We start from the raw sequence: 25,200 nt of genomic DNA on the forward strand, positions 1-25,200 counted from the left end.
AGCTAAAAGCTCCGAATGTTTTGTGCTAGGCACACAGAAGGAGTTAAGTGTTTTTGAAAACCCAGTTGTGTTTCTGTAAGATTTAGTCTGCAAGAATTGATTAACGTGGCCATGTTTGATGGTTATCCTGCTGAAGGTGCTTTTGCAGTGGACATTGCTTACTGCCTGCACTATTCCTGGCTGCTCAGGCAACTGAGCAATTGCAAAAAGATGGGTAAGAAAAATAGCAAGCTTGGCAGGTGAACCTCACAAGTGAAGTAATAGATGAAAAAAATAATCTTCAATTTAGTGTGAAGTTGTAATTATTTTGAATTTTTGAACACACTTTCTCTCTTTACCCAGAAGAGCTAATCCCTGATCCTAATCTGCCCTAATTGCAAAAAATTAAACTCATTGATACTGATGTGGAATACTTCCAGGGATGTTGTGGCTTGCCATATAGCACTGTAGGGAAAGGCAAGTCTCCATGATTATGGAGGTCGTATGGACCAGTCACATCTAAATGTTTCATCCTTTGGTTGGGAATGTTGCAATATAAGGTGTAGGGAGGACAAGACGTTCTGAGTGTTTCCTCAGTCCTGTTTTGCTCTTGCTAATGCCCTGACTCCTTTGTGCTGGATTTCTGTCATCTACAAGGAAAACCAGTCTTGGCTTTACAGTGCTACAGACTGCATTTCTATTCCACAGGTATGAGATCTCACTCTACATTGCTCTGTCTGCTGGATACTACTTTTGGGAAAATTAATAAATGTACTCCCTGTTCTTCCTGTTTAAATTAGTGTGGTCATAATGCGTCTCTTTCTTCTTTTCTTCCCCCTGCTGTCTTTAAAATGTCCAGTACAGGACTTTGTCTGACATGAACTAATTTTTTTTTTTGCAGACTGTTGGATATCCCACCCATCTTTCCCATCTCCAATTCTAGTATGTGGAGTTAATCTTGGACAAATTGAAAGCTCTCTACTCCTTCTTGTTTGCCCTTAAACTGCAGGAGAGTAGCCTGTGATGGTGCTATAGATAATTTTAATTTTGGCTTACAGTTCCTGAATGTATGTGGTGCTAGGAGATATTTTTTACTCTTAAAAAAAGCTTCATTTGTACATGTGGCTGCTTAAATGCACACATGTGAAGAAAGGAAAGGCTTTGTTTTTAAAGAGATTTCAAGCGCTTTAATTTTATTTTCTTTTATAAATAGTATTTATCTCTTTCTATTTTACTTCAAAATCAGCACCGAAAATTGCTGAATGGTGATTCTCACATCTTCTGTGTGGAAACTGTTCTGTACAAGAGACCTCATGTGTAACAGTGTTGAAAATCTAATCAGGAATGCTTCATGGAGCTGCAAAATCATTGTTGGATAAAACATTTTAACAGGGAAGCAAAGCTGTAATTGCCAGAGAAGGTCATGATTGCAAACGCTGTGTTGACTGGGTGTGATTTGGATGAATCCTGATGGTGCAGAAGGAAGCCCAGTTATGCCCTAACCTGTTGGCTGCTGTTTTCTGTCCCAGTTTTCCTTTTGTGAAACATAGTTGTTATGTGGCTAAAGGTTGGAAAACAAAGCAGAAATTCTGATTACAGTCAACAAGTTCAGCATTCTGCACACTCAGGTCCCAGGCGTGATGATATTGTGTGCAGCAGTGCCATTTTCCACTATCGACTTTGTGAGCAGGAGCTTTCTCTGACCTGCTCTATAAAGCCCATGTTGCATACAAAGCCCAAAGTCCCCTTTAGATTTATTAACAAAGAAAGCAACAAAAAATAGCGTGCTGAGCTACTCCAAGGGCTCCTCCCCAAGGACTGCACTGCTAAGAGCTGAAGTCTTCTCTGCACACCAAGTGCAAACAGGGGAGGCAAGATGTGCTTTGCACAGCTGCTTAACCCTTTCCTGGAAGGAGCGACATCTCACTGTCTCTCAGGAATGGGAGCTGGGTGGGATGGGGAGGCAGTTTGGTGTTTATTTTTATCTCAGTCCTCACTCCATGCATACACTGCATGAGTTTTTGTATAATCTAATAGGTAGATTCCTGCTGTTATAATTTGGAAAATTCAAAGTTGAAGGTCTTGTGACTCCCAAGCCATTGTGTGCATGTCACATGTGTCACTGCATTAGACTACCCTTGCAGTTGTGGTTGGGCAGAGATGAGAACTATACAAAGGGCCAGTGGTACACGTCTATCTTGGCATTTATTTTCCTGAAGCATGTAGATGTCTCATTTTGCTCTTCCCTGCTATGAATGCAACCCCAGTGTGGTCTCTCAGTGATCCTGAACTCCAGCTCTTGTTGTTGTGTTTTCCACTTTCTTGTGGTTCTGGTCTGTGTTTTGTGGTTTTTTATAGGTGGCAACTTTGAGATCCTTGGCCTCCTCTGGCATTGCTAGGAAAGAATACAGTAAGAGCTTTAATTAGAGCCACTCTGCAAACTGGTGCAGCTAATATCCTAATGGTGTATATTAGGCATGTATACTTTCCCATTACCAGTTTGGCATCCTTCACTCTAGTGTAGCTCTATGGCATGTGTGTACATGCAAAGCTGCTTCCAGTTTGATTTTACCTTGCAACCTGAGACACATGGCAGACATCAGGAATGGGGGAGAAGGATCATCAGTGAAAACACCAAATGCCCTGGTGCTCTGTTATTTGAGACAGGAAGGGTGGTGGCAGCCTTGGGCCATTTGCTAGAGGGGCTGTGTCTCCAACCCCATGCTGTTTCCCTCTGTTCGGTGCCCATTGAACAGCATCCCTGCTCCCATCCCCAGCTGCCTCAGATCTCATACACAGGGGTTCACTAGTGGTGTCAAGGCTGGTGGCATCCCAGCAGCTTTGGCTGCTGGAGATGATAGCTGTCACCTCCTTCACCTCCTCGGCCATCCCCGCTCCAGCAGGTTCATGCACAGACAGCTGCCCTGACAACAGGGTGCTGGGGTGAGCTGCTGCTGAGCCTTTGCCAGCATCATGGTGGGTTGAAGTGCATCTAGAATGCAATTGGCGCTTAGGCTATGGTCTTTGCTCTAGACATTTCTCTTGGGACCTGACTTGTATAAAAGAGCAGCAACTGTGTTTTGCACCAGCTTTAATCTGATGGCTTTCCAAAGTGAACCTATTCTGGGAGCTTAACCTTGTAATGGCTGAGGCCAGGCACAGCTCTCAAAGGAAGAGAAACTGGCTTTTGATGTTGCTTCCTCTGAGGAAGACAGAGGAGCATTTCTTACAGCCTTTTTTCCCTCCTGCTGCTCAATGAATCCAGCCATAGAGTTGGATCTGTGGGGAGGCTGTCACTAGGAAGTGCTTGGCTGTTTTTCAAACTAACACCTGAAAACAATGCTGTAAGGTAAAAAAACTTCTCAGTTCCTCAGAGCAGATCTCCCCATAACCAGACATTCCCCATCAGACTTTGCTGATGGCAGCTGACAGGCACCCAGGTGGTTATCAAGACTGAGAGAAGACAGCTCATAGTTCATTGAAAAAAACTTCAATGGCCAAAGCCTGCATCCTCTCTCCTGAGCAAATGTGATCCACAGGAGTTCACAACATTGAACTTGTGGGGCTAAAGGAATAGAAAAATTATCTCTCATACCTGCTTGGTGTCTGTCTAAAGAAGGGCCACCATGCTGTGTTCTCCCAATCATGTTTAAAAACCATCCTGGGCAAGGTGACCTTGCCAGGCTGCACACAGCACATTGGACAGATGCTGACAGCTGCATTTGCAGTGATCATTCCTCAAGGATGATCATACAGTTTGCTCCTTATGCTTGCAGGTTTTCATATTTGATTTTAGACTATGGTTAAAGCACTGGAATCCAGATTTGGCACCATTTCCCAGCTCTGCTACGCTTCTTTGGGTGAAACAGGTAATATTTTCCTGCCGCTATTCCCAAATGGAAATCTTAATCAATCTTTAATTAACCTTGACTATTTTCTTTGTTTAGCTTGCAAGCTATTGGGAGAACAAGCTTTTCTCATTTTAGCAGTGGGCTGCTGCCTATTTCTGCTCTGGTCCTGGCATATTGTTATAGAATAAGTACTATCAAAAATAACACAACACTTCCTCAGTTGTTATCTTTACCATCGTGGCAGTCACACCCATAGTGGAAATGCTGTCATTGGCTTGTCAATCTACAATTTTGGCTAAATTTTGAATCCTAACATGCACAGCAGGAGCGTTCAGATAAGCAGTTTTGCAACATCTATGTTACTTGTGTTTAAAATAGGATTAAGAGGAATAAAACAAGGTACATCCATGAAAAAAAACCTGCATCTCTGATGCAGTCAGAGATGACTGGAATTGTAAGCAGTGAGGTAAGTTTTCTGAGACAAACGTAAAATTGCAATTCTGATCCAAAGTGGCATGTGCATTTGGATGGAAATCATGAATAATTTTAAAACACCTATGTAGATCGTCTTTGTGGTTTTGTTCTTTTTTTTTTTAACTTAGTTATAACAAAGTTCTCTTACAGCCCCCACTCCCACTCAATAAAGTATACAGAGAGAATAAGGGGATAATTTAATGTGCTCTTGCTGTTCATGCTGTGGATGCTTTCTTCTGTCTCCACTTGTGCTTCAGGAAGAAATGAGACATGTTTAGCAATTGGAGGTTTATTGTAGGACTTCCAGATATCTGAAGAGCTCTGACGTACTAGACTTGTCATCTTAGTTTTTCATTGAACATATTTCTCCTGTGCTTGTGTTCCTGCACAGCTGTGCATATGTCAAACACAGTTTCCTTTTGCTTAATTCACTACAAATTGTGCCACGAGCACCTGGTCCAGTTTTCCTCTGATTTTGTTGCATGACTTGGAGCAAAATGTAAAAATCCCTCTTTTTTCGCCTTTTGTCATCCTTGAAACCAGAGTACTGGTATTCCTAGAGAGTTTGTGAGCTAAAAATTGCTGTAAGCTAATGGACAGTGAATTAAACTCCTGGCCAGCTGTCCCAGGCCACTGATCCTTGCTCTGTCACAGTTTCAAGGTGTTGGCTTCCTTATCTGTAAAACAGAAATATTACTTGCTCAAGTGTGGTTTGGAGGGAGGAGCTGTGTAATACCTACTCTTTGCGTTGAACAGGGAGTCCAGAAGCCATCAGTTGAAAGTGTATTTTTCAAACTGTTGGGTCCACAAAAAGATCTGGAGGCTAGCAAAACAGGCTGCTTCCAGCTTGCATGTTTTACCCGTTGGCCATGACAAAACCAAGGCCCATAGCCTTGCCCAGAGAAGGTTCCCTGTGGCTTGAAAACAGAGGCATCTGCTGAGTTTATGGACTTTGCTGCTCAGCTCGGCAGTGGTGCTTCCTGTAAATTGATCAGACCTGTCTTTACCTCTAGATTTTGCAGCTGTCATGAGGAATGATGTCTTTATGGCACAGCTGTGGGAGTGAGGGCAGCAGAAACTCTGTCTGGAAGAGATGGATATGTGGTCACGTAAGGAGAAGACAAGAAAACATAGGTCTTCTGGATGTGCCTTTGCACAAAAGAGATTTGGGGATTTTTGCAGGGATGAAAATGGCTTTTCTTGATTCCAGTGAACCCTGAAAAGTCATGTGAAGTAGCGTTTCTGTGCCCATTTTCTATTCCTTTCCAGTGGCAAGTTTTAAGGATATATGTTCTGCTGGTTGAAATCATGAATCATCAAAAAGGTGCTGGTTTGTGAGCTGGACCAGCCTGGATTCTGCAGCCTGATGGTGGGCTCCTTTGCTGGGAGCATGGCCCAGCATCATCAAAACTTCGGTGCTCCCCAAAGGGTAGGATGGACCTGCTGCTGCTTCCACCTCTGCCCCCAGCCCCATGTCAGCTGTGTCCCTCTGCTGCCTGTGATTATGCAGCACCAGAGACATTTCATCCACCCTTTTTTTAACTTTCCCCATTTGAGTGAGACAACAGAACAGGCAGCACCAGCTGGCAAGAGCCCCCATCACCCCTCCCCTTAGCTTTTGGAGAAGGGCAGTCTCTCAGCCAAAGTAATATGTACACTTCCATCCTTTCTCCATGGCTTGGGTTGCACACACAGTCTGCTTTTATAAAGAACATCGGTGTTGCACCAAGATATGGGCTGTCATTTTTGTGAAACTGCTGAGTACCTGCTCTCTTTAAATCAGAACCGTTTTTAAAATATGAGTTGGTCTTCTGCTAATTTAAACTAACGTCTGTAGAGCTGAAGATCAGGCTTCCACCTCAGTCAACCCAGGAAGAGCCATCATGGGAACTTTCTTCTCATTTCTTCTATTTTGTGCATTAGCTCAATGAGAACATAATAATGCACTGAAAGTTGTTTAAATTTTTATAGAAGTATGTGTTTTTGAAATATGCCATGCAAGGTCCTAGCTGTTGGGTAGGCTACCCAGAGCCCCTCACTGAAGGCACTGCTTTTCTCTTCAAGTTGTGAGAGAGATGCACAACATCCTAGGCTTTCACAAGCCTGCTCAGGCCTCAAAGTTGATTAACCCCTTGTAGGGTCATGTCTGAGTGTGATCTGAATTTATAATGTGCTGTCACTTCCAGAAACCAGCATGTTTCTATCATGCTGGTGTCCTCTCCCTGAGAGGTGCATGTGGAGAAAGCAGACCAGGTTAGCAATCAACTGTGGTGGATAATGGTTGAGATGTGTGTTGGTAGGTGATCTTTAGGTTGTGTTTCCATACTGGTCTTAATGTGATGCTTCTTGAACTGTTTCACTTCAGATTTTAGCCTGATGCAGCCTCTTCTCACCAACCTTACTTACTGTATTTACTTTGGTCCTACTCTTCTCAAAAGCCCTTCCCTCCCACCCCCAAGGTTAATTAGTAATTTGGTAGGAAGCTGAATCTCCTCCCCCAGGAGATGCTGTAAGCTATGCCTGTGCTGTTCATGGGTTCAGGCCATGGCATGCTGCCATCAGATCTGTTGGATGAGGCCTCCTGAATGCAGAAGAGAACAGGATGCAATAAAAGGAAAGGGCAAAGTCCTCTGTGACACCATATCAGCATGGCCCCATCGATGTCACTGTGAACCTCTGGCAATGTGATCATTTGATTCTTGAGGTTTTGCATCATCTAAATTACCCAAAAGAGATTGAGAGAGAGACAGAGCATTTTTATGTCAAGCAGGCATAGCCTTGGCATCTGGCTCTGTCCCCTAGATCTCCCAGGGTCCCTTTTAGCACTATTTCCTATTTTTCATATTACTAAAAGCTGGACTGAAAACTGAACCTCGCCCTTAATTCTTTTTCCATTTTGAATCTAGCAAGATAAAAAAGTGTTGTTTTACATAAAAACTAAGCCTTAGCAAAGCAGACAGATTTATTGAATTACCTCATAGCAAAATGAGTGTGTTTCATTGTCACTTCTTTTTTTTGTCTAACAGGATTTTTTTTTTTAATCTACTGATGCCATGGGAAAATAGCTGCATTGGCTATGAAATAGAGAGAGGGCACCACACACTGACCACTCCAATAATGTGCACCAGTAAATAATGTGCAAGAGCTCAAGGATCCTGATTTCTGAATATATAATATATTAGAAGTTAAGCTGTTGCAAAAGCACACAAAAGACTTCCCTGAACCTTCATAAATTCTTATGCTTTAAATTAGAAATAAAGTAGTCTCTTTTTCATTAAATGATAGGTCTTAGCAGTGCCTAATATTCAGTTCATTGCAAATAGTACCAAATTTTTACATATTCACTGCATATATTTTATTGCTGTAATTTGTGGTTCTCCCAAGCAGAATAATATTTTTACTTCACTGAATATACCTGTGCAAGTTAAAGGTCTCAGATGTATTCCTTTAAAGTGACAGTTCATTCCAGCTAGGTTCCTGCTTTATATCAGTACTTATTCATGAAAAGTAAGTATAAAATACAATGTCATCCTTCTTAGTCCCAGATTCAAGCAGTGGGGAGCCAAATCCCGAAACTCATGAAGTGTTCTCTATTCACACTTGGGCTCAGAGCACACATTTTGCTGCAGGCTGCTCCCTTAATGCGTTTACCTGCGTGCTTCGTTAAGTAAATACACTCCAACGCCAGCCTGCCCAGGGTCTGCCTGTGTGGCAGCCTCAGCTGGTGGCAGCCTGGCTTGCTGCAGCCTTGCCGAGAGCACTGCAGGGACTCCCGGCTTCATCCCTGCTCCTCGTCAGCTCTGCAAATAGGGGAGTGTTTTCTGTGCTGTTTGGTAGGCAGTGATTAATGACTGCTTGGTGTGGCAGGGAGATGAGGGAAACAGGTGAGGAGGATGCTTGCGCACAGCAGAGAGGGATTTACTCAGCTGGGCTTTGAGGGGCGACACCCCAGCGTTCAGATGAACCAGCACATTTAATGCTACCTTCTGGTCCGTACCTCTCCAGGAGGCAGCTATACCCATCTGTCTTGTACCACACTGGCATGCACACAATCTCTCCTTTTCCCCCCAGCACATCTGGAGCATGAACTAGGGAAAAGGCATGGGAGCCTTTCACAGTTCATCAGGGCATGATCTCCTCTGAAACATCTGCCTCTCAGCTGAGATTTTGTTGACTCTAAGTACTGAGAGCTGAAGCAGAGGAGAAGATGAAATGAAGACTCCTAAGCAATTTTCTGCAGTACTTGCCATAGCAGTTGGTAGATGGGGTGTGAGTGTCAGAATAATTTCTTTAGAGTGTTTTAGGAATGAACCTCAGAGTATGAGCTGTGCCAGTACCTCTGTGTTACACACGCGAGCGTATGTGCGTATGACACGCACTTGGGTTAATTATTTAAATCTTAAAAAGTTGGAAGTCACTTCTCTGCATATGAGTGCGCATATGTGCGCGCACACACACACACATACAGCACACATGCGTTAATTACTTAAACCTAAAAATGCTGGAAGGCACGCCTTGATTCTTTTTTTTTTGTCTTCTCTTTTTAAATAGCAGATGTTGTTAAAATTTACACCAGATTGTAAATCTGTTCCAAAGGACCAGTTTGAAGTCTTAACATCTCCTTCCCCTGCTCTTTGCTTGCTCTCCAAAGTGGTTGCAGTAAAATCCTACCTCTCCAGTTACTTTGTGGGTGTTCTCCCAGTTCAGAGAGGAGAAAAACAAACGTGTCCCTTTGTTGTTTGGCTTTGTGGAAATCTTTTTTTCTGATTTTGGTGGGCATTTTACTGCAGCATCCAGTTGGAGACAATTACGAATAAGTACTATTGACAGAAACAATTGATACAAAATCCTTCCTGACCATTCTCTCATCAGCTAAAGAGAAGCGGTGTTTCACCTACCAAAGCGTTATTAAAGGAAACTCAGCTATAGCAGCTGGTGTCAGCAATATGCCTTGCAATCAAATGAGAAATATGGTAGATACTCCAAGACATGAGATAACTGCCAAGGCTTATTGCAGAGCAAAGAGCTTTTCAATAAATGTTTTCTCTGAAGAGCATCAGATTTCACTCACTTCTCACAGCTCAGACATGCCTTGGCAATCATGATTAGCCTCATTTGGGCCTGTGGAATCTATTATTTTATAGCTAGTCTCATAGCTGGCAGGATGACAAACAGTTTATTCCTCTTTGGAGAGAAATCGGACCAAAAGACACAGAGCTTTAATTCAGTGCTCCCCCACCTAAGATATTTTTCCCTTTCCACCTATTGCTTAAGACAAGACATCTAATGTTTGCCTCGATGGCTCTGTCAGGCTCTTGACATCCCAGATTTATCTCTTGCCTGGATGAGGACAAATCTTTAATGAACTTCGGGATTTTGTTCTTTTTAAAGTCAGGTAAGGAGGGTTTACAATTCATCCAGTAAGAAAGATATAAAGATCTATGGAAATAGTAATTATTCTTAATTAGCTATGTTCGCCTAGTTGCCCTGTGATCTTTCTGTGCATTTGAGATCCCAGAAGGAGGAACAAGTGGGCTGGTTATCCAGGACTATTTATGTGACCCAGTTACATGTGGGCTGAATGAACAAGGGGAGTAAGACTTAGACTTAACCTTGCTTACCAGAGCTCTTTGGGGTTAGATTTTACCAGGCAAAGTTATTTATTTCCCAAACAGCTGTTTTGTTGTGGGGTTTTTAACCATTCTGTCAGTTTGTCTTTCTGTACCCTGTCTCTGAGCACTCCTGGGCTGAGCTGGCAGCACTGGGAATTAGGTGTATGTTCCTGCCCTGAAAAACCACACTCAGCAACCCTAGAGGATCAAACCCTGCTTCCAGCACCTTTTGGTCCACCTCTATATACACAGGTGCCTTTCTTGATGGAGGGGAGCAGCATCTTGGTACTCGGTGCCCAGACCTTGTTCTTGGAAAAAGCTCCGCTATTGCTATTTTTTTTCTTTTTTTTCTTTTTAGACTTGGAGCTGCAAGTAATGCACAGTAATGCCTTTCCCCCATTTATAAAGGACCCCACAGCCTGGGTGAGGTTTAATTCATGTCTCTATTGGGGAGACTGGATCTCCACATCTTGCTCATCCTAGCTACAGGGGCCGTGTTGCAAAAGGCTGATGGGTGCTCAGCATCAGGCTCTTCAGCAGCAGCAGGAACCAGCTGCAGAGGGTCAGCCCCACAGTGCTTAGCTCCCTTTCTGGATCTTTGTTTTCACGTTTTTTTGCTTTTCTTTTTCTCCCTTTTTTTTTTTTTTTTTTTTTTTGTTATGGGAGAATGATGTCCAGGTGGCTGATTCTGCTGTAATTTAATGGCAGCTCACTCATCTGCTGTTGTAGTGGAAACAATAAAAGGCCAACTGCCAAGGAAAGTTTGGCTGAACGACCTGTAGCCATAATTGAATTTTGCACAGTACTTGCACGGTCCTTTTTCCCCCTCTCATGCTCACTCATCTTGCTGCTTCTTTTTAATTGACAAATTTAAAAGGAAAACTCTGTTGCACAACAAGTTGAGAGTTGCAATGATTTAAGAAGTTACTACTGTTTTTTGTATAAACTGGTGTCAACAGAGGGATGTGCTACTTGCTGTAGGGTCGCAACTAAAGTCTTCCTGGCTCGTTTTTCTACTTTTGAGGATGGTGAGTAGTAGCCAGTGCTCTGACAAACACTTTGACTAGCATAAACAAGTTTTTTCCTTCCCAAATTCGGGGATGAATTAGTTTTTCAGGTCGTTTTATCTTTGAAATGGTGCTCTAAACATAAAATATCATCTACAGAAGAGATTTATACACATTAAAAAATCAGATATTTCTTCTGAAGATGAACTTTGAATATAACAATTCTTGCTGCTTCTTGTCTTTCCAGTGCAGTATATTTCAGGACTCATTATATCTTAAGTGAATTATCTTTACTTGAGAAAAAAATATTTATCTCTTGGAATAATACATTTAGAAGTGCAGTGCAATCACATTCAGTATCTGCTGAAGCTGATTAAGTGTCTGCTTCTTCAGAGAAGCCAGTCACTGTGACTGCCACCTGGAATAATAATGAGAGGAGGGAGGCAAAGAAGGAATAGAAATTATTCACTCAGTTTCGGGAAATCCGAATGTTTACAAAATCATTTAGAACCAGCTTGCTGTTTGCTGCTCTTGCAGGGCTAGGCACCCAGCAGGGATCTGTTTAACCCTAAACCCCAGAATCCCTGAGTTTCATTTGCTTTCTGCAGAAGTGATTTTTGGTTTTCCCTTAAAAAATATTTAAAGGCATAATTTTTTGTGTGGTTTGGTACCTAAAATTAGGAAATGAGGTAATAACATTTAAGCTCCTAAAATTTACCTCAAGGGGACAGTGCCATGGAAAAGCATTTGTTATTGCTTGGGTTTGAGGGAGAATCCATATGAGGGCTCTGGCCTTTGATGCCTGTTATCCGTTATGTGAATGTGTTAACAAAAAGATGGCATTCTCCCAAAATAGCCTGAAGTTTGATGTATAATCCACAAGGCAATTTTGCAGGAAACCGTAACTTTTTTCATCTTACAGAAACCTCTAGTGGGCAAGACTCAAAGTATATAAGTGATTTCCTGGGTCCTGATGACTTTAAGTTACACTGACGGGTGTTTTAACATTAATAATCCTTAGTTTTATTTTAGTGAACATCTATTAAATTTAGTTATTATGTTTTAAAAAGCAGACTGAAAGCACTGACATTTTAAGGAAGCTCAAATTAATGGTTTGAAAGGTTTCACAAATTTATCAAATGAATGGAAATCTAAGGAGAAAAAAAATCCACTTACGAAAAATGACAGCTTTGATTTCTGCAGATCTATAGATACCATATTTAAGGATCTAATTTAAGTTGTGGTTCATGAAAGTGTAGATTATTGACATTTCCAATCTCTGTACTTCACAGCAAAATTAATTAGGAGGTGATAATTTTGGGAATGTGTTACACGAAGCCATTGTAATGCAAAGTACTTGTGGAGCGCCTTTGTTTGCTGATGCTTGGGTATTATATGAAAAATGTAATATGGAAGCTGAGCAAGTGAGATTATTCCTCCCTTTTATTAAATAAAGAATTAGCACTTCATTTGCAGTAAAAGGCAAGCATTTCTCCTGTTCAATAAATCAAGACAATTTTTTCCCAGTCTTATAGGAGGGAGTATAATGTGCACACACAGGTACATACAGTCAAGAAGAGGAAAGTATTCTATTTACTGAAACCTTAAATTTTCTTGGAAAGATAAATAATGTTACAAACTGACTCCCAACATTTTAATAATTTAAACCTAAACAAACTTTAAAGCTTGGCTTGCAGAATAGTTTTGCATCAGTGAAGAACTCCAACAGGGAGGCTTGAGATTGAATGTTCTTTCATAACAGAAATTGTCAGCCACAAGAAAGATAATTTGTGGTGATATAATTGCTAAGAATAATGTCTTATTCCTCTGGCTGGAGAATGAAAGTCTGAGTGCTTTACATTCAAGTGTCAAGTTGCCCTTGGACTGCAAAGCCAGGTAATGTTAATGGGGTCTGTTCCCGATTTAAATGCATTCTAGAAAACCTGTCATGTTGAGGGGAAAAAAAAAATAAAAATTGTAGTAAAGGAGGATTTGGTGGCAAAAAAATGGAAAGAGAACAATAGTATGTATTTGCAAAGTAGTCTCAGAAAACCTAATTCTTCCATTTTCTGTGCTTGCTCCTGAACCAAGACCCAAGAGGTCTTTTCCTGTTGCAAGTTCAAACTTTTCACATTAAAAGCTCAGAAAATAAGTGTTTCACTGGGACTAACAGGACTGGAGTTAAATTGTGATTTGGGGACAGCTTGGTGTGGAGGTGGGGATGAAGGCTGGTCTCTACAGCTCTTCTGTAGAAAAAACAGGTGCAATGAAGGGACTGAAACCAAAGACCGTTGTATTGCTGTTTGCTTTCCTTTTCTTAGAGGCAAAATATCATCTGACCTTCTACTAACTACAGTCTGCTGCAGTGGATGTGACTGTGTTCACATTATTAAGGCATTTGGGGTCTGGTGGGCCACCCACCTGCACTACAGGGGGACCCCAGGCTTTACTAGAAGGAGAGGGTGGATGAGAGAAATGGTGGCATGTATTTTGTTTCGTGTCTGTGCTCCACAGAGTGAATGCTGAATTTGGCTATGTGGTCTCTTTTGTCATTTTAATTATGTGTGGGGAGAAGAAAAAGAAGCAGAGACAGATACTTCTGCAACATTTTGAACTTTAGGTTGCCAGAACATGTCATATAAATGCCGAGCTAGCTCTCTTAGCTTTTCTTGTGGTAAACTGTGTATGAGGGTTTGAGTGTGTTTGGAATTAATTTTTGAAATTAATTTTTAGAAAACAAGTATTTTCATATTTTAATGAGGCTGTGAGCAACCTGATTTAGTGGAAGGTGTCCCTGCCCATGGCTGGGTGGTTAGAACTAGATGATCTTTAAGGTCCCTTCCAACTGAAACCATTGCACGATTCTAAGATTTTCATTCCCTGGGTTTAGGTATATTTATTTTAGATCTGCTGCTGCAGAGTCCGGCTTTCCTCCAACTGTGTTTCACCATTGAGATCTGCCTATGTACCACATGTGCTTCCAGCGGTAGAGCACCACAGGTTTGAAATGCGTACAGGTGTGGTCCCCTTCAGCCTCACTGGCTGGATGCTGGTATGAGGAACCAGAGGAATGAATGAGAAGCTGATAACCCTCCTGCAGTATCTGTTCCTTACTCTCATGTTGCCTCTGATCTGTCAACTGCTGCATTTCCTCAGGAACCTCAACCACTTTGGTAAATTTTGGATGTTAGGAAGAGAAACTGCTCAGGACTGCATTTTACTGGACTCTGTTACTATCAGTGTGACTGGAAATACATCCTACCCAACGGCAGATTTTCCTACAACCTAGAGGGCAGAGTTTCTCTGTCACTGACTATAGGGTCCTGTGATCAGTGATCTGCCATGCTGGATGTGCTGTGAATCTGATGTTGCCTAGTTGTCTAGACTACTGCTTTCTATTTTGATAGGTAAAAGGAAGTCTGTTATCAATGCATGCCTTGGTGTCCTGAATTTTGAGCATGTCTCTTGTTTACTTTAACCTTTTAGTAGGGGAACACTGTGACTCCAAGACCCAGCCATGTCTTCGAAGAAGAAGAACGCCTTCATGTGTGAGCAGGCTCTACATGGGCATGCTTTGGGGTGTCTTGCTAGATTTGCAGCTTCTCAAACGTGTTCCTGTTCAACCTAAAACCCACAGACAGGGCTGTGTGTTAGGGAGAAACATGTAAATTGGGAAAGCCTTCTGTGGGTGCTGTAGGGAAGCCCTCATGTCAAAGGTTGAAAGAATTGTGGATGCTTGACGTGTAGAGAATTAGAGAAAGAAAGAAGAGGCTGTAGACCCCAGACCACCCTGGGAAGCCCTGGTGCAAGGCACCTTCAAGACTTGATTTTGATAGTTAGAGAGAGCTGCAGTGCTCAAGTCCAACGCAGCAGGGCTCAGGGCCAAGTGGTGAGTCATCTATGTGATGGTTACCATCTTGCACCATGGTTCATGTGTTGGGATCAGGCCTTCTGGGGATGTTTCTCCCTAATTTGTTTCCTAGTGTGATGATTGCTTTTCAGCTTCATGTGCCTACGCATTGGGTCAAGTTGGTTGGTGGGTGCAAGATACAGCAGTCAGCCACGTCTGGTGGGAAGCACCCTCGACATGGCTGAGATGCTGCATCTTGTGCTACTAAGGTCAGCCTCAAAAACCTGAGTTTTTTACTCCTTCTATTTTGTCATTAACTATGTGTTTAACACCGAATCCATTAATTATTAATCTGAGTGTATTAAATCAGGCTGATCTGTAAAGGACAGGAACAGGGAGCGGCTGTCACTTATTCTGCTATTAAACATCTGCCCTGAAAAAAAACACCTAAAACAAACAGCTACCAAAGTACGGGGCACAACTTTTTGCTCACTTTTGTAATTGCCTTTTAACATCCCCCTACTCATATAATTTTTTTTCCAGGAGTGTTGTGCTGCTGTTGTGTGGGTTTGAAGCAGTGCCAGGGAGACAGCTCTCTATACGGCTCTGCCACTGTGTGCTTGTGCCTTAAATGTTTGAGTGCAATTCAATGTGGTGGTAAGAAAATGAGCAGTTAATGTTGTTCAAGTGTTAATTGTACCACAGTGTGTTTTCAGAATCTCAAGCCAGCAGTGCTAAGAACATTTAATTAATGTTTTTGTGCAATTTCTCTGAATGGGTGGCAGGAGTTTGCCTGATAGCTTGGGGACAGGCTGTGGTGGCCCATGACTGCACATTGTCCTCGGTTTTACTTCCATCTGAAGAAACATGAGAAAATCACTGTACATGGAAAGTCTTGTTTGCAACTTCCCTCAGACCTGGCAAGTGGTTCTTTGATTTCCTTCAGGCCTCTGGCACTCTTGAAGCCAACGGCACTGGCCTGCAACCAGCATATGAATTAGAGGAGAAATGCACTTGTTCTCCTCCAATGCAGAGATAGCAGGAATGGAAGATCTCACTATATTATATGAGTAAAAGCTGTGTATGTCTGCTTTTTCTGTAGATACCTGTAGGAAGGTAAGGTGGCCCCTGTGCTATAAGCAGTACTTAAATTCTGCGGACTGGCACAGGCATTACAGAGATGTAAAATTGTCTAATTAGGTGAAATTAAAAAAAAAATTCTACTAGTATTTTATGAAGACAGTTTTGCAGAAGTATGTTGTGTAACTGAAGGGATAATCAGATTCTAATTAGACCCTTCTTTTTAGTATTGCTCGATGAAGTAAATCCTTTGAGCCTCTCATGCAATCTTTTTGAAGAATATGGCCCCCCAATATAAGCTGAGTAATTACTGACATTCAAAAGCATTAAGTCTTAAATCAGCAGATGGAAAATATGTATATGGGATACATACAATGGAAACAGCATGCAGAAGGTCAGCAAAACACATCTGTGTTTGGAATTATAAGAGAGCTGGATATGGCACTGACCACTAATAACACATATGAGCTACTCAGGATAAGGGTAATCAACACTTCAGGTCACCCAGAGCGGCTGGTTGCAAATATATTATCTCCTCTAGAAGCCTCTCTCTCCCTGCTTTACAATATCACACTGTTGTTCAAGTGCATTACGAAAGCTTTTGCTCATTTGGAAATGTAAATTACTACCTTCTATGCTGCCAGAGGTACTGTATACCATCATCCAGAAGAATCAGCATGAAGCCATGCATTTGAGGATAAGTCATGTTGCCTTCTTGGTTTTGCCAGAGACATTTAATGTTTTTCTGAATACCTTACTTAACTGTGACCAGCCACAGCCTGGGATGGGGAGTACAATTGCTGTGCAGGTTTCTCCGATTGCTATGTCTGGAGGCTTTTAATCTTGCTGGCTCTTTCCCTTGCAAAATCAGGTGCTTGCACTCAAATGCATTGTTTCTGTTCCCCAGAGCCCTGACAGCCACATGCTGAAAACATTTGCCTTTAACCCTAACCTGTTATGAAGTAGAAAGGAACCTGAATCAAAGCCCTAGTAATAAAGGCTGTTGAAGTTTGGAAATACTCATTATGGGAGCTGCATTTGGCTCCAGCTGTATGCCTCCCTGCATGGGGAAGTGTAGATCCACATGTCTGGCCAGTGCATTTGTAGCCCTACCCTGGAATCGTTCTTCCATTGAGTCTGCAGTTTCCCATCCAAATAAATGAGACTTTTGAATGCAAAGGGCTTTGCAATCCCAGCACCAGAGGACAGTCTGGAGGAGGCTGGAGTGAACTCTGAGGAAGCAAAACCAAAGCACATGTGCATACCTTTGCATTCTTGTCTTGCTTCTCTGAACAGAGATCTCTCAGCTGTCAAAACCCTACTGGTTTGCTGGCAAGTTCTCACTTCTTCCTCTGATATTTTCGGGCTTGTCTTCTGCTACCCTTTCAGGGAAGAGGCCCTGAGGAATCAGCAAATGCCAGGTCTGGGGTTGCAGGAGCTGTTTGGGTCCCCACCACGCTGTAAAAGACAGGGCCTGTGCCACAACTGCAGGAAGCTTTTGGATAAGGCCCCCCAAAAGCTTCTCACAGGATGTTGCTTGGTACAGAAACTAGTACTGAGCATTTAGCAATTAATAAGTGCACTGCATTTATTTATTCTGCCTGCAAGGGGCTTTGTCCAAAGGGACACAGCCTCTTCAGCAGCATTATGAGGCATGGTGAATAATTCACAAAAAAAATATCCAGCAAGTTCTGGGGTTGGGCTTTTTAAATAGTGCTTAGATATTTTTAACTTGTCAACACTTTAAATCTTTGTGATCTTATAAATCATGTAAATATTACAATATTTCAAGTGGTTGTGTTTTTTTTTTCCAAGTCTTACTAAAGTTTGTTTCTCCAAGGATATAGGTCAGGACTCTACGAATATCCACCGACGTGCTTCATTTGACTCTCCTAAGTTCTCTTTTTATGTCACAAGCAAATATTCTCCTGCTTTATGTAGGGATCTCTGTTTTACAGGACTTTGGTGAAATATATGAAGATATATATTCTATAAAGTTTCTCCCTGGAATTTTTATTCTATACATAAATCTGTATCAGTCATATTTCAGTTTATGGGTATTTCATTTTGCTCTATGAAACTAGTCCAAGGTTGCTGCTGACAAGATATCTCAAATAGTTCAGGGGGCTCATTATGTCCCAAGTGTTGAGCTTTTTTTTTCTTCTTAAAGATTTTTCTAAAGTTAAAATTAATCTGTATTTTGTTCACCTTGTCTGCATATTATCCAGTGTATATCAGAGGAAAGGTTTATATATATATATAAAATGTTCACATACTAAAGTAAATTAATGAAGCTTCCTTTTCATATGAAAGAGGTAAAGAAAAATACCTGGCCAATACAGTACCATTAATCTATTCTCTTTTCTCCTTTCTCTCTTTACCTCTCTCTCTACAATAGAAGTGGAACAAAAAGGTAATTAAATACCTTTCAAATTATATATATATATTACTTATGTATAGGCTAAGTTATTTAACAGTTTAACGTTTTAGTTGAAATACTTTGTCATTAATTCTCACTACCTTTTTGTTAAAGTTTATTTAGTATCTCTGCTGCTCAACTTCACCGGATAACTCATTTTTGCTGAAAGGTTTTTTTACCACTGCCACTTTTTTTCATTAAATTTCTATTCAAAGGCTTAGATAACTCACTCTCCTCCTGCCCCAAAGAATTTGGAAAGTGTGCATATGTGCGTATGTGCATAAGTATATCTAATTATGGCATAAAAGCCTCTTGGAAATGGCACCTCTTTATCAGCAACTCTCTGTGGTTACTTAGACTCCAATGGCTCTATACGATTTTATACCAGTTACTAAATCTGATTTTCCTCCCATCTTTTTCTCCAGACAACATCCCAATTTCTACATTTACAAAAATAATTAATTACACTCTGAGCAGGAAGTGTGAATGTGGGATCCCATCTTGCCATCCCCATGCTAGCAGAAGTACGTGGTGGGATACCTCTTCATGCTTCCCTGCTGCCCATCCTATCGTCATGGTTATGGTACCATTCACACTCACGGAGATCAGCATTACAAATAACCAACATATATTCTCCCCCCAAAGCTGCACACACACCTCCAAGTCAGGAGGCTGCTAACAGGGATGACGAGGGCCAAATGAGCTGGTTTTGCTCTGAAGCATCCCTCCTTTTGCCTCCCCATCCAGCCGGCCGGCCTCTTGGTGTTGGCGTTCCTGTGGTGCCGAGGTCAGCCAGGCACTGGCTGAGCCTCCTCCCAGGTGTTGGGCATGCCCTGGCCCCTCTCAGCCCCCCCGAAGTCTGAGCAGCAAAGCATCCCAGTTAGTCAAACTGCTCCTCTGTGCTCCTCTCATGTAACAATAGAAGGTATATGTTTTTAAGTTTGAATTACTACTATATTTAACAGGACATTTTTTAACTGATTAAAATCTAGACCTTGGGTTCCTCTCCAGCGAACTTTATTCTTTTCCTTCCTTCTTTCCTTTCTTCCTTCCTTCCTTGTCTTTTCCTTTCAGCATCCATATGTCATTCGTTTTTAATTGTGTGGACTGCATGTTTCATGTGTCCTGTAGCAGCTTTGAAAGTCTCATTTCTAGTTATACTACAGATGGTTGTTCTCCCCCCAACTCCCTTCGCTTTAAATGCTCCTCTGAGTAGCCTAGGGATTCGCCTCTGCTTTGCTATTGGTACCCTTTAAATATTTAATCACACTTGGGCTGTAAGGATGGGAATTTCTTTCTCTTATTTCCATTTCTAGGCCACTCTTCTGTGGGCTGTTCAAATAAATATGTGGATCAATTCCCTCGGAGTTTAGCCCTTCACCCAATAGGTACAGATTCACTGCAGAATATAATTTGGAAATACAAACCCAGAAATCCTTTGGGGGCACATATTCATTTCAGAGTTTACAAAGGCGAGTAGTCCAAGTAAGTACACCTGTAAAAATAGATTTGAAAAGCAATGAGAAAACAAGCCACAGTTAACAGAAAAAGCAGGGGTGGAAATCAGTTTGATAGAGCAAATCTTGTTTTAGAGACATGGAGGGCAGGAAGGCTAGTCTCCACGTACAAGGCATTGCTCTTGGGTTTCCACTGATCTCAAAGTGTCCTCTACTCCAGGACTAGAAGCTTTTGAGATACTTGGGCCAACCACCCCTGAACTGTCGTTAACTTTGTTTTTCTTTTAAATTCTTTTCCCCTATAACAGTTTTTCTTTGCCCCGGACTGCTGAAAGGAGTGTACCAGAGTGAACACTTATTTGAATCCGACCACCAGTCTGGTGCCTGGTGCAAGGACCCTCTGCAGGCATCTGACAAGATCTACTACATGCCCTGGACGCCTTACCGGACAGACACACTGACGGAGTACTCCTCCAAGGACGACTTCATCGCCGGGAGGCCAACCACGACCTACAAACTGCCGCACCGGGTGGACGGCACGGGGTTCGTGGTGTATGACGGGGCTTTGTTCTTCAACAAGGAGCGAACCAGGAACATTGTCAAGTTTGACTTGCGGACAAGGATAAAGAGCGGGGAGGCCATCATAGCTAATGCAAACTACCATGACACCTCTCCCTACCGCTGGGGAGGCAAGTCTGACATAGACCTGGCTGTGGATGAGAACGGGCTGTGGGTAATCTATGCAACAGAACAAAATAATGGCAAAATAGTCATTAGCCAGTTAAACCCTTACACGTTAAGGATCGAAGGAACGTGGGATACTGCCTATGACAAGAGGTCAGCTTCTAATGCCTTCATGATCTGTGGGATTTTATATGTGGTGAAGTCTGTGTATGAAGATGACGACAATGAAGCCACAGGGAATAAAATAGACTACATATATAACACTGACCAAAGCAAGGATAGCATGGTGGATGTGCCCTTTCCAAACTCCTACCAGTACATTGCTGCTGTGGATTATAATCCCCGGGACAACCTCCTTTATGTATGGAACAACTATCATGTTGTAAAATACTCCTTGGATTTTGGCCCACTTGACAGCAGAGCAGGTAAGGGTTTTAACGCCAAAACAAATTCTAAATTGGGCTTTCTGGGTTTTTTTGCAAATAGGGTGTAAAATTGAAGTACATTCCTGTCTTACTGATCTGCCTGAGTTTCTGTAAATTAACCTGCACCACAGAACCTATGATGGTTATTAAGACGTGCAGAATATTTTTTTTGGTCTTAGTTGAAATCAAGTGGACAAAGGCGTATGCTACACATAACTTGCCTGAAACAGTTTCCAAATGCCCATGCTTTTATTCGCATCACAGGGGTAGCAATCTTTTCTCCTGACTTGAATTTTCTTTCCTACATCATCAAATTGTTTTCCCTTCTGCAGGAATTTCAGCCAAAAAAAAGTGTAAAAGATGCTGTCACTGCAAACAGCTGGAGGAAAACTGCCTGCCAGTTTAAATTACTTTGTTTCATTAAGCTGGGGGAGTTTTGTCTGTTTAGAGAAGCTGAGCCTAATTGCATATGTGAGCATACACTCACAAGTGTATGTCTAGAGTCAGGAGGGGAATCAGCACTAAAATCCTACAAGTTCTTAGTTTATTTTCTGTAAAGTTGCTCTGGTTTTTTTTTTAAAGCATTTCATTATTTACTATGACTTACTGTACTTTCTCTCAGAGAAACATCTGGCCCCCAGAGGTTTCCCAGCTTTTCCACCTTTTTTCCCCTCTTAGACATTGTGCTGGTAATTACTTAGTTATATTCCCTTAACTTTATCAACTTCTTAATCATTTTGCAAGTATAAAGTTGCCACTTTATTAATAACATGACTTAGCCTTAGATTGTGGTCTAACTTGTGTGACAGTTCAAGAATTTCCAAACAGCGTTTGCTCAGTCATTTTGAAATGGTTGCTTCTGTATGTGATTTAGTCATAGTTCTCAGGTAGTTCCTGTGGTGGACTGTGTATTTTGAAGGGCTGAAAAAGTAAGAAGAAAGACATAATTAATATAATTTGGACAGTAAAGTATTTGATTAATAACATGGCTATTTCTAAAACATTTCTTTTTGTAAGTAAGAAACTTCAAAGTGGGTAAGTGGATTCAGGGCTTCAGACTGCAAAAGAGAAGTCAAAAGGTTTCTGTTGCTGAGCATTTTTTTTTTTTTTTTACTGTGTGCAGCAATGTAATAAAAATGGATCAAGAAATGCTGGCAGAAATTGTGGATATGAAAATCTGGGAAGGGTTGGAATAAAAGTCTTAAAATGGCAATGAAATTCTCATTTTTATACAAAAATGAAAGGAAGGGGAGAAGAAAATCTTGAAGAGGCAGATGAACAAAAACTGAATGACTGTTAAGCCAGCAGTAGAGATATTTTTGATGATGTTAACCTCTGCAAAATCTCAGATGAGCAAAAAATGAAGTAATACTTCTCATTCTCCCAACCTAATGATCAGCATGTACTTTCTGAGTGTTAGAGTGAAGCAGAGTAATTTGTGAGCTATTGGTTATCCCCAAGGAGTGAAAATCAATTGTATCCCTTCTATTTCACAGGCTTTCCTTTTCAGTGAATTATTTCCAGGTATTATAACAGACTCTCTGCTGCTGCTTTTTCATTTGGTGACTGTTGTCAGTAATAGTATCTTTAATAAAAAAAAAACAACTGTAATCAGTGAAAAACCTAAATTTTGTACTTTCCTAAAAAAAAAAAAAAGGAAATTGTTCTCCTTTTTTTCACAGTCTAAGCTGGTGAGATGAGACAGCAAGTGAAAACCTGGCAGGGGACTGAAAGTCTGTGAGGTGCAAGGGTTTGATTTGTCCTTGTTTCACTCTTGTTTGGATGAGAAATTAAAATCCTGCAGTGCTTTAGATAGTTGAAGCAGTTTTTAGGTTTGGCTGGTGGGCATGAGAGGGTTAATCTAGTGTCAGGGAATCTTTTTGATAGCTTTGTAATGTGGACATGAGGCTGAATTTTACGTGCGTTTCTCTTCTCTGAAAATTGTCGGGATTTCCTTTTTGGCAGATATCCATAAGGATCCCATTACCTCACTATTTTATGGGTGTAGAAGACTTTTGAGTGAACTGCTCTGATAGCAACTGAATTTTTCGATGAGACAATTTGAATGGGCCAAGGCATTTCAAAGCGAAGAAAAATAACTTTGCAAAGGGAGTTTAGTGCTCCATTACCCACATAGCCTGATTAGTGAGAGCATTATTTTATGAGTCAGTCAAGCAGAAGCACTGATTTTTGAACTGAACAGGTGAGCAAACACTTACTTGACACCAGGTTTTTTTCTGCAGAGAGGAGCCAGGAGACCAGGTCTGCATGATGCTTTCTCTTCCAAATTCAATGCAACCCATTTTCTGGCTAGCACCAAATTTCATGCTGCATTGCTTTACATGTAACACTAAATATAGAGTTGGCTTGAGCCCAGCTCCTCCACCAAAGAGCAGAACAGGAGCCAATAGGACACTGGGAAAGCAGTGAAAACTGAGGATATTTGTATTTGGTTTTTAGATATTAATTTTTTCACAGGGTAGATTGTGGATACGTTTCCCTTCTTCTCATTGAAAATCATCAGTGTTTCTCCATATTAGAGCAATGTTCAATGCAGCCATTTTCCATAGGGTTACAGTTTGAGTAGCAAAATATGTAAACAATATCTGCTTAATTAGAAAATAAAAAAAAGGATTGTAAAATTGATGGGTTGAACATATGGGTTGTTAAAAAACAATTAAGACTGAAGTTTTAGAAGAGCTCTTAAACCCAAAAATTGGTCGTAACAAGAAAAGTGATATATTTAACTACTTAAATAGTCAATAACATATTTGAAACGTATTTGAAATCACTGGTATCGTACATTTCAGAGATATCTAAAATAAAAAATAGGTTCTGGGGACTCCAGTTCACTTTTCAGTCTTTTACCAAACTCTCCGGAGAAAATGAGAGTAGGCAGGAGTTGAGCAGTTTATAGGAAAAGCAGGGATCACATCCCTGTCTAAACATTTTTTGTGATTTTTAATTAAAGAACTGTGCATATAGGTTTGGAACATATTTGAGATCTTCAGTGTTGTAGAGCATCTCTCACCCACTGTTTAAAAAAATGGGCTTTTACTTCTCAGAGTAAATGAGTGTCAAACCCTAGAGTTTCTGTGTTCATCTTCTGTAGCAGTTTGAAGTTACCAGGGAAGACAAAAGATTTTGAAGTGTTAAAAGTTGAGTTTAACTGACCTAGAAGCAATTCAAGGCACTTAATGGAATTAAACCTAGTTGTTCATTATTCTCAGAAATGGGAAAAGCTGCATTTTAAGGATTTATCCCACTATGTTTTTTTTCTTTTGTCTGGGGTTGTTTTTTCTTTTATCCCAAATGTGTTTTTGAAAGCAAACACTGCTCAGTGCCTTCAAGTCCCGAGAAACAGATCCTTAATGTCTACCCTCAAGAACTGAATTAAAGATTCCAAAAGCCTTTGAAGCGTATTTTCTTTGAGCTGTTTGGCCTTAAAATGAGCTTTTTGGAGGATGCTTCTTCATAATTCCTCCTGAGTTTTTGGGCTATTTCTTTGTAGCTGGTATTGAGTTTTCTAATTTGAAGTGATAGTAAAAATATCTCTGCATCTCATCACATTCTCCAAGAAGTTAAACACAGAATAGTGTTCAGGTTATTTTTTTTATGTGTCCTACTAGACATATGCAGAGAGGGAAACAGAAGGCTGTATTGACAATATGAAAATTTTCTGCAATTTAATCAATCTTAATATGCAGCAGTGTTACCTGTTTTAATCATCACCCACTTGTGATACATTCTGTGCAAATAAATTCAAGAAAATATCAACATACCCTCCTCTCCAAAAAGGGAAAGTGCTCCCATCCTGCTTCCCAGTGCTGTGCTGCATACAAATGCACATCTCACAGTTGTATGTCTCTGAACCTCCCTGAGCTGTTCTGGCTCCTACCTGGGCACCAGGAAGGGGTTTCTGGGCAGCAGATAGACCAGAAGTTTTGTCTTTAAATGACTGGGGTACCCCGTACCAGTGTTGGCAGCTCTTACTGGAGCTTGGGATGTGCTGGCTGAGAGTTCAGGTGCTTAGGTGGGAACTGGAGCCTGTCCCATAGCTCGGCAGTGAGGAAGCCCAGAGAAGAACTTGAACCAGGTTGAGAATCCCTCTGTGTGTATCTGGGACTTGAATGTCCTGACAGCTGTTCCCAGTGACGTGGGAAATACAGACCTCCTATTTATGAGAAGATATTTTAAATTATGTCCAGGAGACCCAAACGTTACCATATGGGGTGTTTTATAGGTGTATGAAGTTAATAAATAAATATGCCTAATACATAAGGAAGGCAGTGGTATGATATGTCGGACTTCTTATACAGTCTCATTCCGCTTAAGTGGCTTCCATAGGATGCATATTAACAC

General features: G+C 41.2%; 1 protein-coding gene across 24 annotated transcripts in view; it reads left to right on the plus strand.

Moving 5' to 3' along the window:
- Positions 1-25,200, plus strand: part of ADGRL3 (adhesion G protein-coupled receptor L3) — a 514,107-nt gene that overhangs the window by 311,720 nt on the left and 177,187 nt on the right. For 22 of the 24 annotated variants that reach the window (XM_027652756.1, XM_027652761.1, XM_027652740.1 and 19 more), the window contains exons 6-7: positions 18,252-18,266; positions 20,038-20,838. In XM_027652756.1, coding sequence (XP_027508557.1) covers positions 18,252-18,266; positions 20,038-20,838 — 816 coding nt within the window. The remainder of the gene's footprint in view (positions 1-18,251; positions 18,267-20,037; positions 20,839-25,200) is intronic. The other 2 variants (XM_027652743.1, XM_027652753.1) reach the window with 1 other exon arrangement.

The sequence above is a fragment of the Corapipo altera genome, unplaced genomic scaffold, assembly GCF_003945725.1.
Source record: "Corapipo altera isolate COAL_440 unplaced genomic scaffold, ASM394572v1 69, whole genome shotgun sequence".
In the NCBI taxonomy this organism is placed as follows: Eukaryota; Metazoa; Chordata; class Aves; order Passeriformes; family Pipridae; genus Corapipo; species Corapipo altera.